Here is a 21,831-nt window from a genome sequence, read left to right as displayed (position 1 = left end):
ATCACTGCTCTACTCATTATTTCCTATTCTGTGACTTCTATTACTATAAATTCTGCACTGCGGTGGATGAATCATTATATCCCAGTCAGTGAATAACCACACGTGAATGAGTCATCTTTCTAACTCTGTCTTTTAGGTACAGTTCCAAGCAGTCAGTTTTTATAGCAACACTGTTAAATCACAAAGAGGGACACACCCCTGAGGTCGGTGTACTAATGAATATTTTTTGTATGTAGAGGTGTATAACTTACATATTATTGAGTATCAAAGACGGAACACGAGATATTTATAAATCACTTTGCTTTATTTAAATCAGCAGTCGGCAGTTATGCTATGAAAAACAAAAACATAAAAAGGACAACCAAAAATAAGATCCAGCTATAATAACTGTACTTGGCACTGGATGACCATCTTGTCAAGAGGAAATTATACTGATATATATATATATCTATATATTGCGCGTTGAGAGCCTCCAAAATACATGAGCCAAAAAACGGAAACCGCAAATACCAGCTTTTACATGGTCTCCATGTTTACTGACACCAAATGATCAATATTACAATTATTTCAGTAACCCCAACCATTTGTAATCCCAAAACCACAAATTCACCTTCACTAGAGCCAACAGTGAAAATTCATGAGAACTATAAAGAAAAAGTGGTAAGTTCCAAACACAGAGGCGTGTTTTTACCAAATTTAAATTAATAAGATTGACTGTATCATTGACCATATTCACATGGCAGCCATTTATGACATCAGAGCACTCCCACCCACCGGGTGTGATTTAAGAACAAAATGGCCATCGTCAATATGGTCAATTACATTCTGTAAGAGCATCTGTGATACCACTAATCCTAGCACCATGTAACGTTACCATCTTCAACTCCTTCCCTTTCCTAGACCAAGCACAAAAGTGGTAGATCCTTTTGGTCTAAAGGTGACTTCCATTTGAAACATATGGTTTGTTTCCTTAACATCTGACCGAGGGCCATCAAAATCAACCATTTGCCCTAAGATTGGGTTTTGAGAGGAACAGCTGTCCCCAAATCAGTTGTTAAGGGCAGAAACAGAATGTGCGCCCAATGGCCGTGGCGATGCTTGATTTGTGACACATTACTTTTTTTCTCAGAGTGCATAGAACAATGCACCGCAAAAACAGACATACAAGACAGTAAGACATGAATAACAGTCCCTCACAGAAAGGCATAACCTGGTCTCCTTTAAAACAACAGAAAATCAACAACACATCAGCAAATTATTAGGGACAAAGGGGGAAAAAAAACAACAGCCAGCGGTTGCCATTAGAATCTGATTGGAATGAACTCATAGCAGAGGTTGCCATTAGTGGAATGAAATGCCTTGTAATTGTGAGGGAATGGCAACTGTTCTCTTGTTAATAAAGTCCACCATGATCAGGTTCATATATTTGAAACTCAATGCAATGGAGAACTCTGCTATTATTCAAAAAAGGCGCCCTGACCCAAAACATTAAACATCTTCAACTTTAACCCGCAAGGGGTTTTCTTGGACGAGTTAACAAATACATAGCCTTCATTAAACATAAAAAAAATAAAGTTTCCCCAATTCAGGTTTTCAACATTTGGGAAGAAAGGCATGATAGATTGAAAGAAAAACTAAAAAAACTACTGATTGAATTATCACACTCAAGAAAAAGCTAGAGTTTCTGCCCTCGAAGTTTGACTTGCTCTTTGAGTTGAAACATTTCCAAACTCTGGGGTGAGACAGGCATGTTACCCATCCATAACAGAAATACTCAAAAAAGGTGCAAGCAAGTAGCCCAACAGAGAAAACAGACCAACGTAGGCAGAAGGGGGAATTCAAATATCTGCCAGTCAAAACGGAGGCCCAGACAAAACCAGATTACAGGGCATCCAATAATAGGCTACAGTATGTATAAACACATCACTGGTAATCATAATTATTGACTTCACCGTGAAAATCCTAGGATTACGTTTTAGCCAAATTAGAAGGGCAGACAGAATCAACGTTTCCCATGCAAGGTGCGTTAAAAAGGGGCAAGGAGGTGGAAAACACATACTGTAGCACAGTACTGTAAAACACTGTTATACAATACTGAAATACTTTTCTTCACGATATACCAATATTTTTCTTTGCTTGTAAAAAACTATTTTGAAACAGGTTGAAGTTTTATTGCCCTACAACATGATCTTTATATCATAATTTTTTACTTCATGAGTCATAACAGTTTGAGGATATGTCCTTTTGCACACCTACGAACGGACAGGTGCGTCGGAGTAGGACTACTGACTATGGCAGAAAAAGGGAGGAGGGAGAGGAGAGTCCCGCACACTATCTTCACTTATAAAGGAAATGTATTTATTTAAGATGCAAGTCGCTCGGACCGTCATCAGGCATCTATACAAATAAAGTTTATTATCATGGCGCTGTCAGGGTTTGAACCTCCTGCAGCATTTCAAATACACAACACCTCACACTGCCTCCAACAAATTCCATCTCTGTGTTATCTATGCCTGATGGAAGGTCCGAGCGACCGAAACGTTGCATCTTAACCCATTTAGGGCGGGAATCTCTATTTGTAACTATACCTTTCAAGACGGGAACCCCTTTTGGGGTTGTTGTTGCTATGTACAGTATATAGCAACATCCATTTTTTGTAATTCTTCATATATATATATATATAATATTTGAAGTTTTTCGGAAAGAAAAAAAGTGAAGATAAGTGTGCGGGACTCCCACTCCCTCCTCCCTTTTTCTTCCATAACACAACAGTTGCCATATTTTTTTGTAGTACTGAATTGCAATACTATCCTTTTGTGTTCAAGAATTGTAATAATTGAATCGGCAGCGCATCGGCAATATGACACTCCTGGGGACATAAAAGCCTGGTGGTCGTAGCATTTAAATCAGCCCTCCCATGCCCACCACCATCTATCCAAACTATTCCACCCGCCAAGCCTGATTCATACTTGGTTTGTGCATCACGTCTCGCACTGAAAATAGAAGATCTACAAGCCCACAACACATCGCACCGCAACGTGTTGTGAGCTTGTAGAGCGGCTATTTCCAGTGCGAGACACCAGCGCGCAACAAGACTATAAATCAGGCGTAACGCATCCATCATTCCTCTACGCACAGCCGAGTGAAATCTAAGAATAGAGTGAGGTACAGTTGCCCGCCCGGCAACCATAGCAGTGAGCGATGTATAAATGATTATCAAGACAAGAGAGTTTGGACTTGTGAATGGAGAGATAGGTGGGAGGGAGGGCAGGATGAAGAAAGGGCGAGGGGGGGGGGGGGGGTGTGTCTCTGCATTGGGGAAGGGGGCGGAGGGGGGGGGGGGTCTTTATCTAACAGTCACCCCCAGCTTTTCCAGCACACGCATCCCCTTCTCCTGGTACTCCTCTCGCGTCAGCCAGAAGTTGTCCTTGTCTTTCATGATGTCAGCCAGCACAGCCCCACCCAGGAAAACCATGTGTTTACGCCGTGGGGGGTCTTCGATCCGAATCTTGAATTTCTGCACAGATACAGGAAGGGAAATCAGGATAGAGCGATAAGGAGAGAGAGAGAAAGCACCGCATTAGAGAAGAAGGAAATCAGAAGCGTGAAGACTCTCTCTCCCCCCGTATCCAAGAAGCAAATACATGATTGCTTTATAATTACAGGTCAGAATTGCCTCACTTGCTTTGCAGGGACTTCAAAAGTATCCTAACATGGCTTCAAATGAAGTCCACAACCTCATAGGGATTGGCCTTTCAAAACAGTTCCATCTTTTTTTAAATCATGTAGTCCAGTTGACAATTAAAAGAAAAAAAAAGAAAATATATTATTTTCCATATTTAGACCACGTAGCTAAATCACGGATTCAATTTTAAGCAACAATGCCATCTAGTGGCTAATACAGCAACTACACCATAGAACTAGGTCTTGATGAACGCTCTACTAATGCTCTTGCTACAAGGGAGGGAGTTGTTTCTGGTCCCCAGGGGAGGGGGAAATGGCTTTTATAGATTCACCCAGCTGATGGCTGCTCAGATGGCCATGACGAGTGCATGAGGGGAGCCGGTAGGAGTTAATGTATTGCTCAGGGAAACTTAAAAGACACGTATTGTGGGTGCGCCAGGGTTCAAAATGTTGATTCCCAGAAGGCCACTCTCTACCCACTCAGCTAGAGCTGACAATTTTGCACACAAAACAGGAAAATGTGATGGAAATTTGCAGGAAAAAAAAACTAAAATCCAGGATTCGATAAATAAAAAATAAAATAGTGAAGGGATGAAATTTAAATGTGTAATGTATGAGGATCCCTGAGCTTACTGAAAGTTTGTCGACATCTCCCTTCAGGACACGCTCCAGGTAGAGCTGTTTGAGCTCCCTCTCCAGTCGAGATGGCAGGCCAGGGTACATGGTGGAGCCTCCGGACAGAACTATGTGTTTGTAGAACTCAGACCTGCCGGCAGACAAAGGGTGGTGTGTAACTTTACAGACGACAAGGAAGAGGGAAGTGTCTCCTGATGGAAGGATTCAGTCCAAATAGACTACAGTATATCCATTAAAACAAAAAAAACAGTTAAAAGGAGTAGTTCACCCAAAAAATGACTAATAGCCTCTACACACTGGCCGACATTTGACCCGATATGGCTCTCGGGGATATTTTTTGGTGATCGCCGAGAAAACCACCGATCTCAGTCCAGATCGGTCGTTCCTCGGCGAGGTGTTGATCGCGCAGTGTGTAAGGTACTCCGAGAAGAAACACCCCGATAAATTGCGCTCGGCGAGCGGTTCCAGATACATTTTACTTTTCTACCATGTTGGATATTTGGGCTTGTCGGACCCGATGAGAGCCGTGCTACAGCCAATCAAAGCACAGTACCAGCCAGCGAGGTAGCTGGTGGGAAAACTATTTTATTATCAGCATGATTCACTGTTGAGTCTAATACAACAGTAGCCTCGGAAACCCATGCTTTTTTTTTTGTTACAAAAGAAAAAAAGCCTGGGGGAGCCATGCAGGAACGATGGTCTTAGACCTTGTTATCTCCTAACCAATCAGAGTGCAGAGGGGCGTCGCTCTAAATTTGGTGACGTCAGCGTGCTCCGGGCACAGGCCGGGGGGGGGAGGGGAGGGGAGGCGGGGACATAGATTGGTGAAGCAATAGGAAGCCACGCACAAATTCGGGCGGCTGTGTTAGGCTCCGCCTTTCAAGACCATCGATTGAGCTCGTAGCCTCAGGCTAATACAACAGAGACGCACCGTGGCTAGTCCTCCCGCATAGAACCGCAATATTACCGTACAGACAGTCCAGTCCTGCTGTATTAGTTTAAACATGATAAACAGATTGATAGAGTGAGCGAGCCTGCACGACGATGGGGCTGTTTGAGGAATAGGGCTTGCAGACACAGAGAGAGAGAGAGAGAGAGCGCTGTGTGTGTGTGTGTGAGTGTGAGTGTGAGTGTGTGTGTGTGAGTGTGTGTGTGTGTGTGTGACGCACGTATCTCTGAACAGTATTGCCAGGTTTTGCGCGAGAAATAAGCAACCAGGTCTATGAAAACAAGCCCAACAAACTATAGGCTGCATGAGCACTTTAAACCTATATACAAATAAAATAGCCGATCTACAAGCTCACAACGCGTCGCAACTATTTTCAAAGAAAAAAAGCAACATTAAGAAATAAAGCCAAATAAGCAACTACACAACTTTTACAAGAAACTCGCTTATAATAAGCGGACACGGCAACACTGCTTCTGATCTGAATTGGACTCTGGTTGACTTTTGTTTTGAAACGTTTGTTTCAGAGAGGGAGAGTGAGAGAGAGAGAGAAATACAGAGAAATTGAGAATTATTTAATGTCAATCATTAGCGTCCTGTCTCGGTCTCGCGCATATATCACGGGAGCCTTTCACGTTTTCGTGAGACGTTTGGAATAAAAACAAATGTATGTATTGGGTCGGGATCACATCGTGGTGAAATATCTTGTAATCAGTGAACCCCTGTCGGCGACCAATCTATCGTGCGAGAATCACAACGATATATTTCGCACGATTTCAAGAGAGAAACTCGTGCAATGTGAAATGCTTAACGATCTGTTCACTCGCCGACCATTTCAAATGTCGGGCAGTGTGTAGAGGCCTTTATTATCTATCAATTACACACCCCATGATGCATTGAATTCATGGAGAATTTTTTGTTTTGATCGCATTCCTAAACCAATAATTTGATATCCAGCAGTCTCTCCGGTAGGAGACACAAAGAGTCTCCTTTGTGTCTCCTACCGGATACATTAGCATCTTTATTATTATGATCAAATAATTGGCTCAGGAATGTGACTATTCCTCATAGCATACCTGGTGTCAATGTCTGCAGCATGGATGGTGTTGAAGAGCAGCTCAGCCACACCCACCCCCTCCACGTTGATGAGATGGGGCTGGAAGAGAGCCTCAGGAGCCTCAAACCTCTCCCCTCCTACTTTAATCACTCTGCCGTCAGGAAGCTGATTATACACACACACACAAAGAAAATGTCACTTTAATCCAAAGATTCTCAAGTTATAACACAAATGAACTATTTTGATCAATGCTGACCTGAGATCCCAGTATTTACAGGTGAAACTTATAGAGGTCCAATCAAATGACATTTGTGGTAGGATGCATCTATTTGATAACCTAAATCAGTGATTCTCAAACATTTATGTCAAAGAAGGACGCACAAATGTATACGTATTTGTCTGCAGACCCCCCCCACCCCCCCGCCCAATCTGGATAGATAGCCGCCATGAGGGAAGTGTTAAACGGTTTCAAAATTATACCACATTTTTCAAAATGTTTCATTGCGCAACACGTCACGGTGCAACACGGTGAGAGTGAGCTTGTAGATTGGCTATTTGCGAAAAGCCTAAGTATAAAATAGGGTTAAAGTGATAAACCTAACTACTTTGGTTGGGGACCCCCTGGAAAAACACATCGTTTCCATTAATAATTGTTCTCTTTACTTCAGCCAGTTTTTCTGTGCAGGGCCACTGTTTTCATTGTTCTGTATATTTAAACTAGGACCTAAGGATGTCATGTTTTCTTCCACTACAACCACAAGGGCTGTTCTGTGGCCATCTAGAAGCAGACAATGGCCAGTATTTTGATACGGTCAGCTGCATTAAGAGAGAGTTTCTGTGTTGGAGGCAGGGGCCTGACAGACAGTGGGTCTTTCATACAGACTGATGGGACAGTACGTGGCAGACAGCATAAAGGCTCCACTGATGGCTCCAGTTTGGACTCAGTAAGAGGAAATCCAAAAAACGCCACGTCAGCATGTGAGGCCAGGACTCTGGCCCACACAGGAAATTATGTTATGGTTAAAGCAGAGCTGAGAGGGGCTTGGGACGTATTGAGGTTCCTCCTGAAATCTGTATGGTTGCATTTGTTCTTCGGATGAAGTGAAAGTGAATTGGAAGTTAATTGGGCTTTATGTATAGAATACCAAGCTACTGCTCACATCGCGTTCAAGTTAACCCATCTGTGTAACCACATAAACCGTTATTTTATACTTTGGCTATTCAAAAATTGCAGATATACAAGCTCATAGCACGGCACCGAGTGCCGCGCTATGAGCTTGTAGATCTGCTATTTTTGAAAAATCTTGAAAATGTGTGCAAATCTTTGAATATATATTTTTTAAAGCAAACATCGTTAACTCAAATCTTTGTTTCTGGAGGTTCCTGGAACAAAATATAATGAGATGGGGGTCCGCGGTCAAAAACATATAATTTTGGTCCTAGATATGAAAAGGTTTGAAACTGTTAGGATTTAGAAGACATTTGTAGAGTCAGCCTCAGGTCTTAACTTTTGTGATGGCTTTCTAGCCAGCAACATTGGATATAACTTTAACCCCACTTCTGCTTGGGTCTAATTTAATGCATACGCTGGATAAATCCAATGCATGCTTGGCGCCAAGCACACGGTGGCAACTGCCTTGCCAAGCAAAAAATACTAGGCATGCAGACTGGAAAAGGAACGTCCGTAGCAACACAAAGCAACGATGCAGTTGTGGTCTTAAGAGCTTCCAACGAGAGCTCTCTCCCTCTCTGCCCTCAACTCATGCGTCATGCAGCTGGCCTGCATAGACTGGGCTCGCTGCTGCCGGATGAGAATACCTCGTGTGGCCAAACTGTTGCCTCCCACAATTTTCAAATCTCCTCCCCCACTTCCGTTTAGTCTTTACAGTCGCGCAGATTTATCCTAAAATAAAAAAAAATCATCTAAGCATATATAGCTTGCTGCTTGCTGCATAAAAAAGTAAAAAAAGTAAAGATATTTTAAAATATATTTTTGTGACCGGAAATGGCAGCTTCCGGACTCGGATTTCGGGAGGCGTAGTTCCAGACTCTATATAGCATTCAGAGATTGTGGAATAGTTGTCTGGCTACGCGAGACTATGAGAATACTGACCGTGTAGGCCTCCACAAGCACTGTGGTCTCCAGGGCCAACTTCTGCTCCTGTTCAATGTTGTAGCCCACGTAGCACAGCTTCTCCTTCATCATACGCACCGTCTCGAAGTCCGCGGAGTGGTTGAATGCGTAGCCTCGCAGCAACAGCAGCTAACACACAATGTACAGCAGGAATGCAGTTTAAGAATGTGACAGTGACCGCACTTGTGAAGTATCACAAGTGCGGTCACTGGGACCACCCATTTGTTACCTTGTATTTACTCTTTGTACTTTGACAACTAATGTTATACTGTAGTAGTAGTTGTCATTGAAAGCAAATCAAGAAGTAAAAAGCATTTACTTGATAGAATCAGTTGAACATAGACCGAAAATGTGTGGGCTGAAGCCATGGCTTATTGTTCCTAACCTTTTAACATTTAAATTAAAAGATCAAAAGGTAGTGCAAGTGCAATTATTGTACGATGAGTACCAGTATGTAGGGTACAATGTGTGTAAATGTACTTCCTGCATTCATGCGGCTGAAACAAGGGATGTTGGCCATATGTTTAAGTCACTGTGAGGGGGTATCGGCACCTTGATGAGGTAGCGAGTGATGTCCCTTCCTGCGATGTCCAGGCGTCGCGTCAAGTGAGGCAGAGAGAAGCCCTCGTACACGGGGCAGATGTGGGTGACGCCATCTCCGGAGTCCACCACAACACCAGTTAGTAGTCCTAAAACAATAGTAATAAAAAAATAAATTATTACAATAAACGTCAGAACAGAAACGTGAATGGTAAATTTATCCAGCGTGTTTATCCAAGGTGCTTTACAATGTGCATTACATTCACACAGACACATGCCGGCGGAGGAAACAATCCGCTCATCAGGAGCAATCAGGGGTTCAGTGTCTTGCTCAAGGACACTTCGACACTAACCCAAGGGCATGGGAATCGGGAGCCTTCCGATTCCCAAGCGGCCACTCTTCCACCTGAGCCACTGCCGCCCCCGTGAGTGGTTTACCACTTTCCATACAGCTTAATCAATTAATATGAATGAATAATCACTTATTTTCTTCACGTATGCAAACACACATGTGCTCAATTTCAAAGTATGCTTAATTTACACTTTGCGACAAGTTGTGAACTTGTAGATTGGCTATTGTCGGTGAGCGTCACCACCGTGCAACAAAATGTAAATCAGGCTTTTGATGTTTTTAGTGATTACATATAGGACAATTACAAAGTAAATAAGGGTCAGAGTAGAGCAGTGGTTACCAAACCTTTTTGCTCAAGATCCAAAAGAGAAATTAGACATTTGCCTGGGACACAAAGTAAAAATAGATCTACCGTACAAGCTTGTGGATCTGCTATTGTTTACTCTTCTTAATCCTTTAAAGGAGGAGTTCACCCAAAAAATTACTTATTTTCTATCAATTGCACACCCTATGAAGCCTTGAATCCATGGATTATTTTTTGTTTTTGTCGCATTCCTAAGCTAATAATTTGATTCCCGTCTCCTACCGGCTAATGTATCCGGTAGGAGACACAAAGTAGATTATTTGTGTCTCCTACCGGAAATACACACAGTCATCAAATTATTGTCTTAGGAATGCCACAAAAACAAAAATAAATCCACGAAATCAAGGCTTCATGGGGTGTGTAATTGATAGAAAATAAGTATTTTTTTGGGTGAACTCCTCCTTTAAGACCGGGAGAAGCATCTGTGTCATTTTTAGACTTCTGTGTCATTATTTTACACTTTAGCTATTCAAAAATAGCAGATATACAAGCTCATAGAGCGGCACCGAGTGCCGCGCTATGAGCTTGTATTTTGTATTATCGTATTATCTTGTATTTTTGAGAAATCGTGAAAATATGTGCAAATCTTTGAATATATATATTTTTAAAGCAAACATTTTTAACTCAAATCTTTGCTTCTGGGGGTCCCTGGAACTAAATATTTTGAGATGGGGGTCTGCGGACAAATACATTTTGGGGTCCTTGACCTGAAAAAGAACCACTGACATAGTAACACGTTTTTTCAAAAATTCGAATTTAGAATACATTTTGTAGAATCGGCCTCAGGTCTTAATGGGTTAATATAAATTGTATTTTATTTATGAAACACTTTAAAATTTTATTAAATTATTTTAAATTTATTTTTATATATGAGAGTGAGAGAGAGCAGGAGTGATTTTATTTTTTATGTAGGAATTGAAAAAAGGGATTATTTACTCGTGGCTCGTTATTTACCCATAAAGATTGTCCCAACCCAACAGATAGTGGAGTAGAGCACATATTTGTAGCGGTTTGCCGTGTTGCTCAAGGACAATTTGCCCATATATAAATGAAACCACCAATTCATCCGCCTGATGAAAGGCGTATGTATTCGAGAGAATCATATCTGTGTTCCCTTAGTAAATCTTTACACAGCTGTGTTTAGTTTAATGCCAAAACACTGAGCCCTTAGAAAGACCTCTATAGAACAAACAATTGTATTATTGAGCAGAAATCTCAGATAGATGAAGACCGGGAACGCATCTGTGTCATTTTAGATTTCTTTATCCATTAAAAAATAGCAGCTATACAAGCTCATAGCACGGCACATAGTGCAGTGCTATGAGCTTGTAGATCTGCTATTTTTGAAAGCGAAACATTTTTAACTCAAATCTTTGCTTCTGGAGGTCCCTGGAACAAATTTTTTTTAAGATGGGTGTCCGGGGCTAAATACATATAATTTTGGGGGTCCTTGACATGACAAGGTTTTGAACACACCACTGTACCAACATATGTTTCTTTTTCAGAAAACAGTTAGGATTTAGAAGTTGAACAAAAAAAAATCAGCCTCAGGTCTTAATGGGTTAAACTAGGAATCTTAAGTGCATTCTCTTCTAAAACAAGAAACTAAGAATATACCTAGCGTTAAGGCAAAAGTGCAATATATCAGCTACCTACTTTCTTAAACAGATGAGACAAATAGGAAAATCAAATGAGCAAGAGCTAAAACAAATAAGTATCAAATAAACAAGATCCAATAAAACAAGAGCTCGTACAAATAATTGACAACAGGTAGGCAAGGCTAAGAGGAAGGGTCAGGGTAGTGTTTCCTGAAGAGGTGGGTTTTCACTTTTCAGCCTGCGGCGAAAGATGGGCAGTGACTCTGCTATCCTGACATCAGTGCGGAGTTCATTCCACCACTGTGGGGCCAGAACAGAAAAAAGCTGTGACCGTGTAGATCGGCCAGAAGGACCACTGAGCGACGGGGAAACCAGTCGCCCCGAGGCTCACGGTAGGGCGGAGACTCTGCATGTCTCCAATACCGTTACTTTTCAGGAAATGGGGGGAAAATAACCTGTGTTCCAATGGGTACAATCAATGTAGTTATTATTTAGACAAAGCTCTTGTTAATGCTTTTTTTTTTTTTTTACTACCAGTGCCAATCTCTATGTAATCATGGGCACTACACTCCCTCTGCCAACCTAGGAAGGCCAGGGTCGAGCTCATGCCTCCTTCAATGCATGAGAGCCAACTGACCTTCTTATCACCTGACAGGAGAGTTTCCCTGGTTAGACGTAGTGCGTGGAAGGAACACGTTATTCCAACCAGTTCCCTTCCCCTCCACCCAGGACCTTCTAGCTGTGAGGCGACAGCGCTACCGACTGCGCCACCATGCCCCCCTTGTCAATGCTTTTCATTGATTAAATATTCATAAAACTCACCGACCGTGCACTTTCAACCTGGCTTCTCTATTTTGGGTATTATAGGCGACGATTTTAGCTTGTAGATGGGCTATTTGCGCTCTCTTTGTGCCACACTGTCATATGAAAAAGTATAAAATAGGGCATTCATTTATTTAAAATAAATAACAAATTTAATGACAGCAACAATACTTTGTTATGCTGTCAACTGCCCAAAAGGACAAGGGTATCATTAAAATGAGGTGATTGTGAAGTGTTGAAGAGGCTATCCACAATGGAATACCACACATTTTTATGTATCTTTTTTTTTTAATGTAAAAGATGCATCTCTCTTATCTGCAATAACCTTCCCTACTTTTCTTTTCGCAAAAATGTGATTAGGAAAACATGAATAATAATTAAAAAGTAATATCCCCAATATACAAGTATGCATATCCCCAATATGCATGTCTACAAGGCCCAGAACGAGTTAGTGAACATACCTTGAGCGTAGAGAGTAAGGACAGCCTGGATGGCAATGTACACCCCTGAGAACTGGTAGGTTTCAAACATCACCTGACGGATTGGAGAAGAAAGAAGAAATATGGGTCACAATCATGGTTCATTATTTCTTACCTTTATTTTGTCAGGATCTGTAGTTCAATGAACATGACATTTGTGTTTCAAGGGAAGGAAATGCTATGACAAAACTAATTTGGCATCTAAAATATGAAAATATCAATCGTTAAAAACAGATATACTGCAGCAACTCATCTAGATGAAATAATAGCAGCAGCATGAAACTTTTATACAACCAAGATGTCTCTGTCATTAGACTCAAGTTAATATTTATATGCCAGAGTTACAGCAGGCTCTTAGTGCACATGTTGATAGGACTTGTACAGTATGAATCATTCATAAATGAATGACCTCTGGTGGCTGCTCCCAGCCTGCATTAGCCAAGTGAATTGCGGTTCCTTAGCACTGAACTAAGCAGCTCTAGTGTGTCCTGTCAGCAGCAGAAGTGCTGGGGACTGAGGCAGGTTTGAAAGGAGTCACCCATGATAGCAGCAGTGAGGCTTTCTTCTGTGAGACATGGCATTGCCGTGTGGATTTATAAATGATTTAAAAACGTACTTTAATAAGACTTTAGAAAAGTATTACGAAAGGCAGAGGAAGCATTCAGAACTTATTTGGAAATTATCTTAATCAAAGCAACAATACATTTTATTTTTAAATATTATTTTACCCACAATCAGACCATCTTTCATACAATAAGCAATGCTAGGCTGGAAAGCAAGTCATGTTTGATGGTTCACATAATAAATATGATTTCCTGCTACTTTCTCAATGGCAGCCACAAACAAACGCGTGCCGTGAGTGGAATAGTTTTTCTGGCTAAACGGTTCCATGCAGAGTTCAGTATGCTGTCAACTACTACAATGCATAGAAAGTGGAACCGGATGTGTGGCTGACAACACATATCACATTGAGTCATCAATCCTCTTGTCATGTCCTTTGTCTTACAGTCAGACACCCTGCATGGCATAAGAGTTGTTAAGTGCCTTAAAAGAACATTAGAGACACAGTGTGCCCTTGGGTTATTCTCAAGTCAGTGGTCTGGGGCTGCTTTTCTGTTGAAAATGCTTAGTAGGCCTAATAGATAAGTGAGTGATGACATCCATTCAGCTCCACTATTCCAGAACACGTCACACAGTCAAGCTCACAGTGTCACTTCGTGCCGTGCTGCGAGCTTGTATATCTGCTATTTTTGAACATTTTCGAAAAATCTTGAAGGTGTTTGAAGAATTTAGAACTTTTTAAACACAAATCTTCTCTGCCCCAGGCACAAAACATTTTCAGATGGGGGTCCGCGGCCAAATGTATATCAATTTAGGGGTCCTTGGCATGAAAAAGGTTGAAAACCACTGCATTAGACTATGATGTCAAATACACAGAAATTATTAGATAAAAAAGAAAGAAAGAAAGAAAAAGACCTCCAGCACAAACCTCAATGATCTTTTCCCTGTTTTTGGTGGGGTTCATGGGAGGCTCAGTGAGCAGGATCTTACAGTTGGGCGAGTCGATGTCGAGTTTCTCCGGGCCGAAGGTGTAGTCCCACAGGTGCTTCATGTCGTCCCAGTTCCTGACGATGCCATTCTCCATGGGGTAGTTCACCTCCAGCATAGAGCGCAGCTCGCTGGCCTCGTCCCCGACCATCAGGTCCTGGAAAAAGGTCAAGAGATCGTCAGCCCTGGAGCCACCTCTGACTCTTGAAACCTGTCCTGATGCTACGGTTTCTTTATTTTGCACTTGACTCTCATACCTGCTAGAACTGTGTCATGATTACAAATTTAAGTTGACGATTAATTGTCGCTCAAATAATTGCGATTAACGATTTAATTGTGTGTTTGGCATTGAACATGGGAACATAATGAAGCCTTTTAGGCTTCGTAATCGAAAATTGCACAGGGGAGATGACAAGTAACTGAAATAGCAGATCTACAAGCTTTCAACGCGTCACAAAGTGACGTGTTGTAAGCTTGTAGATCTGCTTGAAAATGTATGAACATTTTTCAACATGGAAACCGTGATTAAAGGCTATACGAATAAATGGCGGTTACACAACAAGCATGTTCTCTTTGACAAGCAAAATCATTCCTCTTATGTATGCACACAGCAGCAATTCAAGAAACAATTTCCTGTTATTCTATTGTTTTGGCGCTTTGGAGGGTGAGAGATGAGTGCAGGAAGAGGGTAAAATGTCTGCATGACATGACACCAGGCTGAGATAGGTACTGTAGGCTATACCTTGATTTCGATGTTGCCGACTTTGGCTGTGGAGCGAATGATTGGCCTGCCAACCAATGCAGGGAAGATGTGCTCTGGGAAGTTGGAGCCTGCATAGCCACACTTGACAAACTGGGAATTGACAAAATATGACATAAGTAACATTTATCGACTTTTGTGGAGTTATAATGTATGACATATTAGTATTTTAGTCTAGAACAAGGGTTCCCAAACGTTTTAGGCTGCGACCCCCCAAAATAATCATATTTGAACTGGGAGTGAGCAGTGAGCTCACAGTGAGTTGTAGATCGATTTTTTTTTACAATGTTTGCCTCTTTCTTTCGTAATATTTGACAATTTTACCAAATTGGTATTATAGTGCATGTTGGTTTGTTTACTGTTGAATGAGAAAATAATGTTGCACATTAAGCTAATCACCTGGGGACCCCCAATAATAATTTGGCGACCGCCAGATTGGGAACCACTGATCTAGAATACCACAAACATATTCTACTGATTTAAAAAATAATCATAATAATTCAGGGTTGCCTGCTGATGGCTAATTCAGCCGCATGCAAGAATATGAAAAATATCAAATATGTTAAAAAACACAAGGAAAGACACAGTAGTACAGTAGGTATCATAACAGCAAACATTGGGTCACATCACTACTTTTCGCCAGACATAATACGTATCAAACACTAAACTAAAAACATCCTATCACACATCAATATACTGACAATAAACATGATAATTCTAACACACTAAACTATACTGGATATACAGTCCAGTACTATGCCAGGGACATTACAGATAAAAAGGACAAAAACATTAAGCTCTCATCCCTAGTAGTGGTCTACGACCAAGGCAACTTTGGACTCGTTATATTTGTACATACATCTCTTCTAATAATCAAATTAACAATAAATAAAACAAGATATGCCCACACTTAAAAAATAACCTTCTTTATTGAGGTTAAGTAGTGTTGCTGACTGTGTGCAAGGTAAGTATACAAACAAATAGCTACAAAAATCACTCATTAGCACCCACTGATGTCCATTTCAGCAGGCAGAGAGAGACCTATTTAAGCATGTCTTTCATACTGACAAAATGAATAGTGAGATAACAGTCAAGTACTAAAGATAGACCATAATGACCCATCTGACAACTTAAATTGTTCTGCGCCTTCACTTAGAACAAAAACACTTAAATTCAGAGCGCGGCAGTGCTGGGAAATCTCTACTTGCATTCTTATTCATGACAAAAATATTTATTCTAGGGGCATACTGGCAGCTGAGTGGATGCTGCACCAACCGAATGTTTGAAATGTCCCTGGTTTACTGGCCGGAGACCAGTGTTGCATAAGGTTTCCCCTCTCTGCCCACAGCTTCCTCCTGTCTCTGTACAATACACTCTTATCTAACTGAAAAGCAAAGACTACACCAATAATAAGAAACATTCTAAATGTTCTTTCAGGGAAACTTATTTTAATTTGACATTTTCTGTAGCATTCTCGAAGAATTGAAGATACACAGGACCAGTGGTGTAAAGTAACAAAGTAGATTTACTCAAGTCCTGTACTTAAGTACATTTCTTTTGGTATTTTTACTTTACAGGAGTATGTCCAATTTTCAATAATTTTGCTTCTACTCCACTACATCTCAGAGGCAAATATTGTACTTTTACTCCACTACAATATTTGAGATCTTTAGTTACTAGTTACTTTGCAGATATGAATTATTATATTAATACATTAACCACTTTAGGCCTAATTTATACATAGGCTATTTGAAAATAGCCGATCTACAAGCTCATGAGCTTGTAGATCTGCTATTTTCAAACATTTTAGTACTTTAAGTATTGTATTAAAGGTAGGGTAAGTGATATTTTTGGGTTAAAACAAAAAGTATTTTGTTAAAAGGTTAAAGCACTATATTCTGATAGTAATCATTGCTATAGAGTGTTTGTTCAGTAACAGGAGTCTCCCTGTCTCTCCAGCTCTTTAATAAACAGAAAATACATTTTCTGGTAGGTGTCAAAATCTCAGCCAATCAGGAGAAAGTACCCATCTTTAAGCTTCATTTTTATAGTGTTCCAGTTCCAATTTTGCCTGCTCATTTCTTAGTGTCATCACTTCCAATTTCACTTGTTTAATCTATATCCTGATTGAGTTCTCTATCCTGATTGGATAAAATTGGAAATGAAACTGAAACTGAAACGAAAATGCATTTTCTGTTTTATAAAGAGCTGTAGAGACATGGAGACTCCTTATATGGACAGGACACTCTACAGTAACGAGCACTATCAAAACATAGACCCGTTTTGCAATTATTTGAATAATTGCAAATCACTTACCCTACCTTTAAGTATTGGCATAAAAATTATGCCAATACTTTTGTACTTTTACTCAAGTAACATTTTGAACACAGGCCTTTTACTTATAAGGGAGTATTTTTATATTGTGGTATTGCTACTTTTACTGAAGTAAAATATCCGAGTACTTCTTCCACCACTGCACAGGACCACAATGGAAACAAGCCCTCAGGGGGCTTTTTGTGTTATCCTTTTAGCACCATTTGTTGCAAACTGTTAATAAAAGTATTCAATCAATCAAAGAGCTCCTTAAAGGAGCAAACAATTGTTTGGAGATGCACCAAAACAACTCGGTGAATGAATAGAGAAAACACTACCGCAAAAGAATGGGAAAAAGCAGGTCTTCAACATTCAAACAGCCACGAATGCCAAATACTTTGTAAGCTCTTGCAGAGAGCAGAGAGAGGTGACAAGTTGCCTTACATGGAAGAATAGTTTCTGACTTCCTCACTGACAACAGACATGCGCTGTTGCTTACTTCACCGCAACTAATTACACATTAATTCACCTTTAGGTAGATGCATAACAAAAATATTTATATACATACATACAAAAACACAAGACATGTGACCCAATTCAACTTTTATTAATTCCATTTAATGTTAAGGTATTATCAACTAGTTTTGTCTGTTTTGATGGCGTAGTGTTTTTGGTATCATCTGTTATACACTGTATTGTCTCTTGTCTTGACACAAAAGGTAAAATAAAATAATAAAAAAAAAAAAAAAAAAAAAAAGGTATTATGAACTGAACTTCCGCCTCAGGCAACAGTCCAGACAATTATTGAATGAAGTCCCTTAATAGCAAAGGTTTTAGTCAAACTACAAGGCCAGTCTGAGGATAATTAGTCGTTAATAATAAATTCCTGCTGCTGATCACAGACGTTATAGCCAACTCGCTAACTATAGCGAAGTGATGGAGAAGAATATGACATTATTTATGAGACAGTCAGCAGTATCTCCTTCATGTTAAACCAGGGGTCTTCAACGTTTTCAGGCTAAGGACCCCATAGCTGAGAAAGATGAAGCAGGGACCCCCCCACTACATATTGTATACAATTGTGTTGCAGATTAAACATTTTCATAGATTTCTTAGACAGCTTCATAGACTTTGACAACACTATCATCTGTGTATGTTGGATTAATGTATATGTTCAGATATTTAACCACTTGAACCAGCAATACTTGGTCTGCTCTTCTTTTTACCCCTACACACCAAACCTCTTTGCCAAAAATAGCCGATCTACAAGCTCACAACGCCTGTGGATCTGCTAATTTTGGCTAATGTTCCACTCAGACATAGGGATGGCTAGGGTTCAAGTGGTTAATGTAAAAAAAACATGATCCTATCACACACAGATTTGGCGGAGATTTGTAGTAGCTCTGACTGAGGACCCCCTAGGCGCCCCGGACCCCCTGTTGAAGACCCCTGTGTTAAACACACATGCATTGGGGCCTGTCATTAAAGTAGGGTCGGGATCCGGAACCGGAGGGAGTGAATCCAGCATTGAGGAACCGGAATCGGTTCCATCATCACATTTGGAACCGTTTTCAGAACCGGTTTTTAAATCACACTGTCAGAGAGCTGGTGTGACTGTGGGCTTCACGTCTGCGGTACAATTACAATACCGGTGGTTCTCAAACGTGTTAATTTCAAGGACCACCATAACTCTGAGAGTGTACAAATGGAACCAAATTGGACCGTAAGGGTCCATTTGTACACTCTCAAGAGTAGAGACTTCTAAGGGTGGGGGTACGGGGGTACCGGGGGGGGGGGTCCAATTAGTCAACATAGCGTCACAATTATTTTAACCATAGATATATGATTTTAACCACTTGGCTTTGGCTATTCTAGCAGATATACAAGCTCATAGCGCGGCACTTAAAATATCTTGAATTTGTGTGCATATCTTTGAATATTTATATATACATTTTTAAAGCGAACATTTTTAACTCAAATCTTTCTGGGGGTCCCTGGCACAAAGCATTTTCAGATGGGGGTCCGCGGGCAAATGTATATCAATTTAGGGGTCCTTGGCATGAAAAAGATTGAAAACCGCGCACAGACCTGTTGTAGGAATCGTTAAAGGGGACCGTTAAGGAATCGGACCGACGTTAATAGGGAATCGTTAAAGAACCGGGAATCGTTCAAATCCTAAAGGATCCCAGCAGCCCTAATCCATTAGGGATGTTGTGATTATTCAGTGTGTGTGTGTGTGTGTGTGTGTGTGTGTGTGTGTGTGTGTGTGTGTGTGTGTGTGTGTGTGTGTGTGTGTGTGTGTGTGTGTGTGTGTGTGTGTGTGTGTGTGTCTGTGTGTTGTGTGTGTGTGTGTGTGCCCGTCCAGCTGACAAGCTGACACACACACATTCCATTGACTAAAACACCCACCCACCCATTCAATGCTAACGGGTTTAGCCGGCTTGGCTAACGGCGATACTTCCTGTTTGTGTGTGATACTGATGATTATCCCCGATTGTGCCGCAAAAAAAAGACGCGGGCTCTGTGAAATATAGCATAGCAATGCAGTCGGTCGTTAAACTTACCCCTGTTCCATTGTCACAAACCACTACTTTCCGTCCCTGACTGTCCATGTTTGTTTGTATCCTCTGGACCTGAACCCAGCAGCAGCTTCCCTGCCTCTAGCTGCACTACTATCCTCTTGAAGGCGGAAGTAACGCCATCCCGGCAAACACTGTCACTGATCTCGCGAGAGGGTTGAAAACGAGCAAACTCGGAAACCAGAGCCGTATAAAGAGAGTTATTATGACACTAGCGTTGACTCCCATTGTCAGTAAGAATGGAATGCGAAAGTGTTCTGTCTATCTCAATGAGATAGCTATAGCCCCCATAGCAGCCATAGCTGGCTCAGCAATGTGTGCACACGCACTCACGAACTCTCACACACACACACGCACGCACGCAGGCACGCACGCACGCACGCACGCACACACACACACACACACACACACACACACACACACACACACACTACTACTACAATAGACCGCCGAAGTCTGACGTCATTTACACATCCTTTGTTTGTCTACCTGGTTCGCAGTTTTCCACCCCCGTTCTGAATCCCATAGACGTATTTAATATCGCGTCAAATAAGAACTGTGTTCCAAAAATAAACAAATGACCCCGGCGGGTTGACTCTTATGGATATGAAGCATCAACTGACGGTGAGAAAACGCTAATGTTACTTCCGCCGAATTAGTTACATTTTCGCCAGAAACAGACTGTATCAAATATAAGTGACTGACTATCATAAACGATACAGAACCTCCTCCCTGACAATAACGCCGACACGCGGTGTTTATTTTTGGACCACAATTCTTATATGAGACGATTCTAAGATGACCCAATGTTATTCTCCATAGAGAAATTACTTCCGCAAACCTGGGGATGAACGAGTGACATCAGGACTTCGGTGCTCTATAGCCTGAGGCTACGAGCTCAATCGATGGTCTTGAAAGGCGGATCCAAACACAGCCGCCCGGATTTGTGCGTGGCTTCCTATTGCTTCACCAATATATGTCCCCGCCTCCCCTCCCCTCCCCCCCCCGGCCTGTGCACGGAGCACGCTGACGTCACCAAATTTAGAGCGACGCCCCTCTGCACTCTGATTGGTTAGGAGATAACAAGGCTCAAGACCATCGTTCCTGCATGGCTCCCCCAGGCTTTTTTTCTTTTGTAACAAAAAAAAAAGCATGGGTTTCCGAGGCTACTACTACAATGACTGATCTGCAATTTAAATAAAAGTACTGTAAGTGCATAAAAGTAACAAAAGTGATTCAAAAGTAAGACCAGTGGGTAAAAATACTTAAAGTTGTACAATGCAGATTCACAAATAACGATTTTTAGCAACCTCTGCTGGTCACTACCGTCACTGCATACAATTTCCGTAGTCCTCGATTACCCAGAATTCCATTTGTTTTCACCGGAAGCCGGAAGCGTTTCAAAAAGCGTTCTTTTAATTGTTTTATACTATCTGCGGATCGTTTCTCTTAGCCAGTGGAGCATTAGTTACCATGAGCTGTGCTTTCTTTTTCTGTTCTTTTTCGATCTTCCAATCCTACATTCTCTTAAAATCAGCGTGAGGTTCCTTTTTGTTATTAGCGCGGTAGTTCCTGGCCAAACAGGAAACCATTGCGGTAGTTCCTGGCCAAACAGGAAACCAGTGCATTTCCGCCTCCGTTTTCCGGCCAGATGACGTCATTTTCCCGGGAAAGTCCCCCCCGACATCGTTCAATAGAAAATATATAAATAAAAGGCTTCCAGGGGTGAAATTCATGGAGTGGGTGTTGTGAAACTTTTGCCACTCACAAAAGATATACAATTTAACTTTAGTTTTGTTGAAAACGTTACCTAGTATTACTTTAAAAGTAAATCAATTGAGTAAAAATAGTTAAAAGTACTTCAAATGAGCAAAAATAGTTAAAAGTACTTTGTAAAATGAGTAAAAATAGTTAAAGATTGTTAAAGCTTTCATGACATTCAGTGTTACAACACATTAAAAGTCTTTGTCATGGTCCTTCAAACGTGTATAAAAAGTTTTAACTGAAAATTCCCCTCTA

General features: G+C 41.1%; 1 protein-coding gene across 1 annotated transcript; it reads right to left on the bottom strand.

Moving 5' to 3' along the window:
- Positions 1-285: 285 nt before the first annotated feature.
- LOC308100529 (actin-related protein 2-A-like) lies at positions 286-19,913 on the bottom strand. Its single transcript, XM_080449595.1, has 9 exons — positions 19,798-19,913; positions 14,903-15,013; positions 14,102-14,317; positions 12,595-12,667; positions 9,010-9,146; positions 8,437-8,586; positions 6,343-6,488; positions 4,318-4,450; positions 286-3,517 (listed from the first exon to the last, which is right to left on the bottom strand). Exons 1-9 carry the CDS (start codon positions 19,843-19,845, stop codon positions 3,347-3,349), a joined length of 1,185 nt encoding a protein of 394 aa, XP_080305721.1. The 5' UTR covers positions 19,846-19,913; the 3' UTR covers positions 286-3,346.
- Positions 19,914-21,831: the final 1,918 nt, after the last annotated feature.

The sequence above is a fragment of the Gymnoscopelus braueri genome (assembly GCF_963280865.1).
Source record: "Gymnoscopelus braueri genome assembly, chromosome: 2".
NCBI lineage: Eukaryota > Metazoa > Chordata > Actinopteri > Myctophiformes > Myctophidae > Gymnoscopelus > Gymnoscopelus braueri.
This window is presented reverse-complemented; position numbering and strand designations above follow the sequence as displayed.

Bases quoted from the DNA above. Each gene is read 5' to 3' on its own strand.
- LOC308100529 (XM_080449595.1), bottom strand. From the start codon at position 19,845: ATGGACAGTCAGGGACGGAAAGTAGTGGTTTGTGACAATGGAACAGGG. The intron at 14,318-14,902 runs GTATAGCCTACA...ACCTTTTTCCAG, and splicing joins TCGGCAACATCGAAATCAAG to GACCTGATGGTCGGGGACGA. The intron at 4,451-6,342 runs GTATGCTATGAG...GTCTGCCGGCAG, and splicing joins GCTGCAGACATTGACACCAG to GTCTGAGTTCTACAAACACA.